Raw genomic sequence first — 11,732 nt, 5'->3', positions numbered from 1 at the left:
TCAATTCCTTGCTCTGGAAGATCAACGTGTTTTGGGCACACACCAAGTTGATGATCCTCCAGGTGCAGTCAATGTTTGTCTTGGTCTGCATCCTGGGGAACAAACTGTCGAACACGGACTTTGGCGCCAGCTTTAGCTCATTAGGTACTTTGACTTCTGCATCATGGAGCTGCTCAGGATGAATCTCAACAAAAGAAATTGCATCTTTCTCCAGACTCCCTTTCCAAAGACACATTCCAGCAGGAGATGTGTGATAGTCTCTATCCCTGTGCAGGTACTTTGAGGGTAATGTGTGATGGAGCAGAGTGCTAGGGTGTAGAGTGTTAGCCATTATAAGTGACAAAGAAGGTTGATGAAGCCAGAGCAGTGGGTGTTGTCTATATGGACTTCAAACAAGGCAATAGACAAGGTTCTGCAAGGTAGCCTGACTAGCGAGTTTAGATCACATGGAATACGGGAGAGCTAGGCATTTGGAAGCAAAATTGGCTCAAAGATAGGAGACAGTGGGTAGATTAGATTAGATTACTTACAGTGTGGAAACAGGCCCTTCGGCCTGCCGAAGTGCAACCCACCCATACTCCTACATTTACCCCCTACCTAACACTAGGGGCAATTTAGCATGGCCAATTCACCTGACCTGCACATTTTTGGACTTTGGGAGGAAACCCACGCAGACACCGGGAGAACGTGCAAACTCCACACAGTCAGTCGCCTGAGGCGGGAATTGAACCCGGGTCTCTGGTGCTGTGAGGCAGCAGTGCTAACTACTGTGCCACCGTGCCACCCATTTTGGTTAGGTAGTGGTGGAAGGTTGTTTTTTGGACTGGAGGCCTGTGACCAAGGATGCTACAAGGATCGGTGTTGGGTCCACTGCTTTTTGTCATTTATATAAATGCTTTGAATGTGAATATGGGAGGTATGGTTAGTCAGTTTGTAGATGATACCAAAATTGGTGGTTAGTGGACAGTGAAGAGATGATCTCAGATTACAATGGGACCTTGATCAGATAGGCTGAGGGGTGGCAGATGGAGTTTAGTTTAGATAAATGTGAGGTGTTGCATTTTGGTTAGGTAAATCAAGGCGGGACTGATATATTATGGGAGAGTCCCAGGGATTGTTGCCGAACAAAGAGACCTTGGGGTGCATGTTCATAGTTCCTTGAAAGTGAAATTGCAGGTAGACAGGGTAGTGAAGAAGGCATTTGGTACACTTGTCTTTATCGGTCAGTGCATTGAGTTTAGGAGTTGGGATGTCATGTTGTGGCTATACAGGACATTGATTAGACCATTTTTGGAATATTGCATTTAACTCTGGTCACCCTGGTATGGGAAAATGTTGTTAAACTTGAAAGGGTTCAGAAAAGATTTACAAGGATGTTGCTAGGTTTGGAGGATTAATTCTGGACTCCTTCCTATTGGAAAGATGTTGTGAAACCTGAAAGGGTTCAGAAAAGCTTTACAAGGATGTTGCTAGGTTTGGAGGATTTGAGCTATAGGGAGAGGCTGAATAGGCTGGGGCTATTTTCTCTGGAGCATTTATAAAATCATAAGGGGCATGGATAGGGTGAAAAACCAAGGTCTTTTCCCAGGGTAGGGAAGTCCAAAAATAGTGAGCATAGGTTTAATGTGAGAGGGGGAAAAATTTAAGAGAGGCCTGAGGGGCAACCTTTTTAAGCAGAGGGTGAAGAGTGTATGGAATGAGCTGCCAAAGGAAGTGGTGAAGGCTGGTACAATGACAACATTTAAAAGGATGGGTACATAATTAGGAAAGCTTTAGAGGGATATGGGTCAAATGCTGGGAAATCTGGTCTCCTTTCTGTTGGAAGGATGTTGTGAAACTTGAAATGAAGAGTGTATGGAATGAGCTGCCAAAGGAAGTGGTGAAGGCTGGTACAATGACAACATTTAAAAGGCTTCTGGATGGGTACATAATTAGGAAAGCTTTAGAGGGATATGGGTCAAATTCTGGGAAATCTGGTCTCCTTTCTGTTGGAAGGATGTTGTGAAACTTGAAATGGTTCAGAAAAGATTTTCTAGGATGTTGCCAGAATTGGAGGATTTGAGCTATAGTGAGAGGCTTGAATTGGCTGGGGCTGTTTTCCCTGGAGTGTCAGAGGTTGAGGGGTGACCTGATAGAGATTTATAAAATTATGAGGGGTAGGGATAGGATAAATGGAAAAAGTCTTTTCTCTGGGGTGGGGGAAGTCCAGAAATAGAGGGCATTGGTTTAGGGTGAGAGGGGAAAGATATAAAGGGACCTAAGGGGCAACATTTTCGTGCAGAGTATGGTGCATGTATGGAATGAGCTAGGCGAAAGTGAGTACTGTAGATGCTGGAGATTAAAGTCAAGAGTGTGGTGCTGGAAAAGCACAGCATGAGGAGCAGGAAAATCGATGTTTCAGGCAAAAGCCCTTCATCAGGAATGGGCTGCCAGAGGAATTCATGGAGACTGGTACAATTACAGCATTTAAAAGGCATCTGGATGGGTGTATGAATAGGAAGGGTTTAGAGGGATATGGGCCATGTGCTGGCAAATAGGACTAGATTAGGTTACCCTAACTGGTCAGCATGAACAAGTTGGATTGAAGGATCTGTTTTCATACTGTACATTTCTATGACACTAAATGGGACTAGATTAATTTAGGATATCTGGTTGGCAAGGATAAGTTGGACTGTTTTTGTGCTGCACAACTCAGTGGCTAAATTATAAAGCAGAAACATTGGTACAGCCATGCTCTGCCCTGGTGAGACTGCATCTGGAGTAATCTGTCCAGTTCCAGGCATTGCATCTTAGGAAAGATAAACTAACGTTGCAAGGACTGCGACACACAGTCAACATGGTCCAAAGGTTAGATTTTGAGGATAAAACTATACAAACCAGGATTGTGTTCCCTGAAATATGGAAGATATGGATTTGACTGAGGTTTTCAAAATTTTAAAAGGAATTGATAGGGTGATAAAGTTTTCCAACAGTGAAGGACTGTAGGGCCTCGATGAGTAGCAAAGTACAGAAAATACTCCCACAAACATCAATAAATAGTTGCATAATTAATCATTTTAAACAAAAAAAAATTAAAATCTGATATGGATTTTTTAATGCAAGAATTGGGTAAATGGAATTAGGTTATAGGTCAACTATGTCAATTTGATGTTAAATAGGATCTGAGGAAGGGTCACTCAACCCTAAACATTAATTTTGATTTCTCTCCACAGATGCTGCCAGAACTGCTGATCTTTTTCAGCAATTTATATTTTTGTATCATCTAAAGGTCTGTAGTTCTATTTTCTTTCCTTCCTTTCCTAAATGGTTTGGATACATTTGCTTTCTTCCAATCCACAGGAACTGTTGTAGGAATGTGAAGACTTTCGGAAGAGCTTGATCGATTTATTTATTGCCACGTGTACGGACGTACACTGAAAAGTTTTGTTTACCAGTAGTACAGGCAGATCATAGTAAGCAAGGATGTCCAGATCAGAAAGACTTAGACAGAGGCATACATGTTACAATACTCTGGGCATGCACTAGGCGAGAGGGTCTATTCATCAGTCTAATAATGAGCCAGCAACGCATTCAACAATCTGCCTCTTTGAGAACGATCTGGGATGTGGGTCATGAAGTGACTTTGCAAGGAGCAGTTCCATCCATGTGCCCAGTGCTGCTCTGGCTGAACAGGAGATACACAGGGAGTGGATACATGGTGGCAGGTCGCGAGCGTGCACGTACACGCTGTCGGAGGGGGAGGGTGCGTCTGACGTCAGACGCATCTGCCGGCCGGCTCTATATAAGGGAGAGCGCGGGCGGGCGGCGGGATCTAGTCGGGAGTGAGCGCGATCCCCCTGAGTGATGGCGGCAGTGGTGGGTTACCTCCGAGTGTGGAGCCGGCTCCGCCTGGGAGCCGCTAGGAACCCCGCGGCCTTGGCCCCGGCCTTTAGCCAGGCATCAGCGCAGCGACGCCACTGTGAGTGTCTCTCCTTCCTATTCCCCCCCCCCCCCCCCGGGGGAAGGAGGGGTGGGGGCCGGCGGTTAGTGAGGTGCCCCTCAGTCCCACACACAGACCAGGCCGCAGCACTGCCGGAAATTAGACCCCCCGCGGGGGAGAGTGGGGTTAACTTTACCCCCCGCGGGGGTGGGGATGTGAATGGGGTTAATTTTACCCCCGCGGGGGGGAGTGGGGTTAACTTTACCCCCCGTGGGGTGTGAATGGGGTTAACTTTACCCCCGCGCGGGGGGGGGGGTTATCCTTTGTCCCATCCGACTTTCTCTCCCGTTCTTTTTTCCCATTCTTAATTCTTCTCTTTTACCCTCACCGTCTTCCTCCTTCACCTCCCCATCAATCCTCCTCCACAGAATGCAATTAAACAGCCTATTCTTCCTTATCCCCTTATTTTACTCTTTCTTTTCCCCATATCTCTCTCTCTCTCTCAAAAAGGTGGTTGGCCCCTCTGTTCTGATTTTCTTCCTTCCCTCCCTGTTTCATCCATTCCAGCCCCCTCCTTCCTCCCCACTGTTCATTGACGTGGCCTGCTCACCAAGTGCTTCACTGTTTCTCTGCTCCACTGTTTAGCATCTCAGGCTTGCCTGTCTTTCACATGGCCTCTTAATGTGAATTAGTTTGGATTTCACTAGCACAGTGGTTGCAGAAGGTAGCAGGATATTTTCTGTGTAGCGGTAGCCTAATCTCTTTTGCATCTTTTCTTTTGTAAAGAGCTAAAATTGGCTCCTGTCTGAGACTTGACCAGTATTTCAAGTGTTAAACTAGTGTGACCTCAACAAAGCACTTGTGAATGCATGTGTGGTTTGCATTCAATGTCAGACTGGTTGGTTTCGGAGTGGATTCGGTGAGAAAGTTCCTTTCAAATTTCGCTGCCATTGAAACAATGTACTGTGAATGGACACTACAGATTAAATTTCAGAATATATAACGTGATTCCTGGAATGGAATCAAACAGTTGCACATGGTGGTCTTCTGAGGCCTTATTTAAATTGTCTCTTTGTTTAAAATCACTTGCTGCTATATGTATGGTGCTCTGCATTAATTATCTTTGGGGTGTTCATTTTATTAAAATAACTAATCTGAAATTATCCTGAGTCAACTGTTAGTTGGCACAGTGGTTTTAAATCTTCCTGCTGTAGGCTGGGTTTCTATTTTAAAATTGTTGGGCAGTGATAATTCTACACCCAAGTGTGGATTACATATTAAATGGTGGCTTAGCAGTATTGCTGCATTCTGCATAGAATTGTGTTCTTTTAACCAATAATTTGCATTTGTGCTGCTTTTTTTGTGTTAAAAGTTGGGAACTGAACTGATAAAACTATTTTCAGAGAAGGAGGCTTGCAGTGCTAACAATCTAAAGCGTCGATTTGTTTACGTTTGGGGGGTGGGGGTGAATGAAACTGGACCAATGTAATTCTTGAGTTAACTCTGTACACTCTGGTTTTAGCTGCTTTAGGACAGTAAATATTTGCATTCTGCAGTCTCTATTTGTGGAAAGCAATATAGAAAAGTGATGAGAAAATTGGATGCATATATTTTGGTGCAAATCACTCAAAGTAGCAAATATTTCTGCAGTACTCCTCTCAATGACCATTATTTCATGCAGAATCAGTTAATCTATTCAGATTTTGCTCCGCCATTCAGTTAATCTTATTTCTGCCATGCCCTTTCCTAATCAAAATCTATTCTCTCAATTAAAATTGAAATGATAATGCATCCACAGCATTTTCAGACTAGATTCATGCCCATCTTTGGGGGATGGGGGTGTGATGGCAGTACAACCATGCTTTGTCGTATTGCACTTTTTGTTTGAGCTTGCTCTTACTCTAAATCATGCTGCATTACCCCATTACTGGCAGTTGTTTTCTTATCTAATAGTTTTTCATTTAACTGTCCTTCAATGGGATTGAGCTGCTGAAGGACATTCTAAGTTTCAAAGGTCAAAAGGACAAATAGACTTCTAAGGAGACGATAAAATTTCACATGCCTACTCATGTGCATGATTTGAAATTCTAATGGTTAGTTAAAGGTTTTGTAGTAAATCTTTGCATTCTACAGCAAAATATTGATCCTCATTGTCTAAATACACTGACACCAGGTTTCATCTTTGGGTAACAGCATTGAATAAATCTTTGGTTAAATTTGCCACCTTGTTATAACTTAGCAATTCAATTAATCTTACAAAAAATGAATACTTGCAACTAATTGTGGTATGGTGATGCGTATTGTTACTTCACTCAATTTCAAATGGAACTTGTAGTTGACCAATTCTTCTGCACACCCCTGTGACTTTACATGTAGATACAGTGCAGAAAGTTGAACTGTTAGTTTGGTTTATGCACTTCACTTTACTAATACTGCATGTTCTTTAGTATCCAGTCTGGATCTGTGAAATCAGTAAAGTGGATTATAGGAGATAAAATAAAACTGACAATGATATTTAATAAGTTCCATTGTATCGGTGTTCTTCCAGCATGTGTTTGGGATAGTGACCTAATTGACCTAAGTTCTTTAATGTTACATCTGATGAAAATGATCCCTGCAATTCTATAGGAGCTGTTATAGGCATTCAACCCCAAGAGTCTCTGCTGGTTGATTAGATTGTGACTGATTTTGCCTTGCACCTCCTTGCCTTGGTTTGTAATCCTTCATTCTTTCCTGAAGCAACTGAGTCTGCATTGAAATTTTTACAACCTGGCCTCTGAAGGAGCGTTCCAGATATCCACTATACATGGCTTGCAGCAGTACTTCTTGACATTATCCTGAATGGCCTAATTCTAACCGAAGTTATGCATTCGTCATCTCCAAAGTACTGTGCTCTCATCTGAGAAGGTGTATAATTTCATGCTGATTGAAAATGTTCCTCCATAGCAGAGGGAATCATTGTATTAGCATCTGCAGTGCAGCAAGTTGATTTGGCATTAGTCTGTTTTTTTGCAAACACAGACGTAAAATAGCCTTCAATTAAGTTTTACATTCTAAACACTTGCAGTTTCTGTTTTACATCTAGAGAATTAATGTAGAATTCTGAGGACCCAGAATTGGCTCTGTTCCAAAAATAGTCATGTGTTTACTGAGTAAATTGCTCAAGGTTCATGATAACCTTGAGCCTGCTGCAAGGTTTAATTTCTGTCAAAATATTGAAGAAGCTCTGCTACACTCTCACTTGTAAATGGCATTTTAAACATTGCATAAATTGGTTTATTTTGAAGTTGAAATGCCCATAATAGCAAGGTCACTCACCTTTACTGGCGATGGAGGGCAGAAATAATCAAAAATGAAAAAGAAGCCGTTTGCAGTTTGTGGTCCCTACAGGGTGCACCTGGTATTGTTCAGTGACCTCTAATGGCAGAAGTACAGTACTGTAGAAATGATCAGTGACAAAATTGAACATGTGCTACATGTTGGACTGTGAAGATTTCATGTCCCCTGCCCCAAAGAAATTGTGTGGTGCACATTTACTAGTGTTTTTAAGTAATTTCAAGTTGAATTAGTAACATTTACATTGAGCAAGCTTGCAACTGAGTTTTCATTTCTATAAGTCTTTAATTCAGTTGTCCAATGATGCATTTTTAGGTCCGTAATTTTTTTAAAAAAAGCTTTAGTGCCATTGCTACGGTTGGAAGTGCAAGAGCCTATTTTTTTAACTTTTATACTTTTGAAGATTTTGGACAATATTTCAAAAATGCTTGCACTGTATACTTTCTCCGCTCATTAAAGCGAAAGATTTTGGTGCCTTGATTAAGTTGGGCTATTGCAATATGGATAGTCTGTTAGTACTGTACTCTAGGGCCGAATTGTACTTGAGCTAATACGGTGTCCTATGTATTTCTGTTTTACTTAAATTGCCTTATTGTTAAATGAGAAATCACTGATTTCTTCAAATGTACTTGGTGCTTTCTGCAGATAAAATTGCACTGGTTTTTAGCCTGTTCAAAGTTACATTAATATGCATGTTTCACTGCAACTGTTGTACCTCATTTATTATTAGTCATTAAACCTTTTAAATATTTAACTCCGACAAGTTGCATGTGAACTGAAATATTGAGCAGCCCTTTGAACCACAATTTTGAAACCAATCTGAGATAAGCTCTTTTAATAGGTAGCCTTGGGTTTTAAGTAAATTATTGGATTGTGATTAAGCTGCTTTCATCTGAATAGATGCAGACAAGCGCATTAAAGTGGCTAACCCTGTGGTCGAAATGGATGGTGATGAGATGACCCGCATCATCTGGGCTTTTATCAAAGAAAAGGTAGGATCTATTGCTCTTAGTGTTTTTAAAAGGACCATCTTTAGTCACTATTAAAGTAGTTTTAGATGTGAAGAGCTTTTGAATTTTCTGAAGATTTGAACTGCTTCATCGATAATCCTCCATCATAAGGCCAGTGTGGATGGTTGCTAATGATTAAGTAAGATTCAGCACTATTCACAGCTTCTCAGATGCTGAAGCAGCCCATGTTTAAGTGCAACCAAACATAGGCTTGGCTTGACTAGTGGTGAGTAACAGTCATTGCCTGGCATTTACATAGCATGAATATCTCCAAAAAGAGGCAATCTGATCACCACCCCTGAAGTTATCCATGAATTCCCTACTATCAATTTCCTTGGGGTTACTGTTGACCAGAGCTTCAACTGGACTTGCCACGTAAACACGGTGGCTACAGGAGCAGCTCAGGATAGGAATACTGTGGTGATAGCTCATCACCTGACTCCCCAAAGTTTGTCCACCAGCTATACGGTGGCACAGTGGTTAGCACTGCTGCCTCGCAGCGCCAGAGACCTGGGTTCAATTCCAGCCTCAGACGACTCTCTGGAGTTTGCACATTCTCCCCGTGTCTGCGTGGGTTTCCTCCGGGTGCTCCGGTTTCCTCCCACAATCCAAAAATGTGCAGATCAGATGAATTGGCCACACTAAATTGCCCGTAGTGTTAGGTGAAGGGGTAAATGTAGGAGAATGGGTCTGGGTGGGTTACGCTTCGGCGGGTCGGTGTGGACTTGTTGGGCCGAAAGGCCTGTTTCCACACTGTAGGGAATCTAATCTAATCTATAAAGCACAAGTCAGGAGTATGATGGGATACTCCCCACCTGCCCAGATGGGTGTAGTTCCAATACCACTCAAGCTTGACACCATCCAGGACAAAGCAGCCCGCTTGACTGGCACCACATCCCCAAACATCCACTCTCTCCTCCACCTGCACAGCAGTATGTACTGTGTACAAGATGCTCTGCAAAAATTCACCAAAGATAATCAGGCAGCATCTTCCAAATCCCAACCCAGAATCACTTCCAACTGGAAGGGTAAAGGTAGCAAATACATGGGAACACCATCTGCAAGTTCTCTAAGCCACTAACAATCCTGACTGACTTGGAAATATAATGCTGTTCCTTCACTGTTGCTTGGCCAAAATCCTGAAATTCCCACCCGAAGGGCATTGTGGGTCAACTTCCAGCATGTGGACTGCAGCTACTCCAGAAGGCAGTTCATCACCAGCTCAAGGGCAACTAAGAGCAGGCAATTTACAAATGCTGGCAGGCCAGCGATGCCCAGTGAATAAGAAATAAAGCACTAGCACGTAATCAATGGCATGGCTCATTGTGCACTGTTCCTAACAGGTAGGTAAACTGCTACAGAGGGTGTGCAAAACAGCTTACCCTTGGCTGCCGCCCCCCAATGTTTTTGTTGCCATACAGTAAAAGCTTGGTGAATATGTTTCCGGGTTCTGGGTGTGTTTGATATTTGGGCAAGAGGAAGTTGTCTTAGAAGGTGTAAAGCATTGAAGGAAATTAAACATGGAATATACGATAAGACCAAGAGTAAGCTGTTCAATCCCTCAAGCCTGCCCTGTTATTCATATAGATCATGGCACGTTATCTTCCATTTGCTTTATCTACCACTAATCTCCATCAGTCTCAGTTCTGTGCTTAACATTTTAAATGATTAAGCTTCTAAACATTCACCACTGTAGGACTGAATCAATTCCTCTGATCTTGGTTTTAGATAGCAAGCCCTTTATTGAGTCACTACTCTTTCTAGTTCTTTTGTCATCCAGGGGAAACATCTGTGTCCACTCTGTCATCTCGGGAATGAAAGTCCTCAAAGCCCTGTCACCACCAGATCAAACCTGGTGCACCTCTGTTGTACTCCCTTCCTGAAAAGTATCTCCTTGGAGAGCAAATCCAAAATGGCATACTGTATGCCAGGTGACATCCACCAATGTCCTATATAATTTCAGCAAGAGGTCTTTACTTCTGTAGTTAAGCACCTTGTGATGAAGGCCAGTATACCATTTGACTTCCTAATTGCCACAACTGCATGCTAATTTTCAATGACTGATGAACAAGAGTGCAAAGTTCTTTTGGATATCAACATTTAAGAAATGCCCTACATTTTTGTTTTCTGCCAATTGGCTAACTTCACAGCTATTGACATTCTTCGTCATCTGCCATTTCTTGTCCATTCATTCAGCGTATCCAAACCAGTTTAAAGCCTATTTGAATCCTGCTGGAATTATTCCTGTTTCCGTTGTCCAAGTCAGATTTGCTTGAGTCTTCACATCTGAATCACCTGTTGTGAACAGATGTGGTCCAAGCATTGACCCCTGTAGGACCTGGCTAACAGCAGTTTGCCATCCTGAGAATGCCCTGCTTATTCCTGCTGTTTTGTCTGTTAACTGATTTGAGCTTAAATGATGCCTACTAACAAATGATGAAGGGTTATTGCCTGAAATGTCGATTTTCCTAGTCCTCGGCTGCTGCTTGACATGCTGTGCTTTTCCAGCACCACTCTGATCTAAATAATGAGAGTATTGCATCCACTTCTGGATGATTTTAATGGAGGATTTGAAACTTGGACAGAAGTGATGAGTGAGCAGTATTTTAGAGTCAGTCATAGATGTACCGCATGGAAACACGCTTCAGTCCAACTTGTCCATGCCAATCAGATGTCCGAAATTAATCTAGTCACGTTTGCCCCATATTCCTCAACCCTTCCAATTAACTTGCCAGCAATAATTCTGAATTTTTGAAATTTCTCATGGGATTAGGATATTGCTTGTCCCTAGTTGCCCTTGAGAGTGGTGAGCTGTCAGACATACAGCACAGATACAGATCCATGCTGAACATGATCCCAAACTAACGTAGTCCCACATGTCTGCTCTTGGCCCATATCCCTTCAAACCATTCATTCGTGTACCTATCCGAATATTTTTAAATGTTCTAACTGTGCCCGCATCCACCTCTATGTCAAGAAGTTCATTCTACATGAAACCACCCTCTGAATTGCTGCAGTCCATGTGCTGTAGATAGACTCATAATACCATTGGGAGAGAATTCCAAGATTTTGAGTGACAATGAAGGGTCTGAATCACATTTCCAAGTCTGAATGGTGAGTGACTAGGTGGTAACTTGCAGGTGGTATTGTTGCCATGTATCTGCTAACTAGGTGGAAGTGGTTGTGGGTTCTTTGGTGAATTTCTGCAGTGTACCTCAGCTGGGTTTTATGGAAGAAGGATGTTTGGTTGGTTTGGCAGGTAAGGATAAGGTGTTGTGTTCCAACCATGTTTTCCAGACAATAGTTAAATCTAATAGTGTGTGTTTTAGAAACTGGCGTAGTAGTGAAGATGTAGATAGGGGCCTCAGCTCTGGGTCAACAAAATATCAAGGTAACAAACTGTTTTATTTTGAGGAGGTGACAGATTCAGATTTGTCACAGGCACTGTCTTTGATCCTCCAGTATTG

The 11,732-nt window shown here is 42.5% G+C and overlaps 1 protein-coding gene across 1 annotated transcript in view; it reads left to right on the top strand.

Moving 5' to 3' along the window:
• Positions 1 to 3,801: 3,801 nt before the first annotated feature.
• The window catches only part of idh2 (isocitrate dehydrogenase (NADP(+)) 2), a 28,049-nt gene continuing 20,118 nt past the window's right edge, over positions 3,802 to 11,732 (top strand). Inside the window, exons 1-2 of the mRNA XM_043677578.1 lie at positions 3,802 to 3,958; positions 8,156 to 8,247. Coding sequence (XP_043533513.1) covers positions 3,844 to 3,958; positions 8,156 to 8,247 — 207 coding nt within the window. The 5' untranslated portion in view covers positions 3,802 to 3,843. The remainder of the gene's footprint in view (positions 3,959 to 8,155; positions 8,248 to 11,732) is intronic.

This window comes from Chiloscyllium plagiosum, chromosome 36, assembly GCF_004010195.1.
Source record: "Chiloscyllium plagiosum isolate BGI_BamShark_2017 chromosome 36, ASM401019v2, whole genome shotgun sequence".
NCBI lineage: Eukaryota > Metazoa > Chordata > Chondrichthyes > Orectolobiformes > Hemiscylliidae > Chiloscyllium > Chiloscyllium plagiosum.
This window is presented reverse-complemented; position numbering and strand designations above follow the sequence as displayed.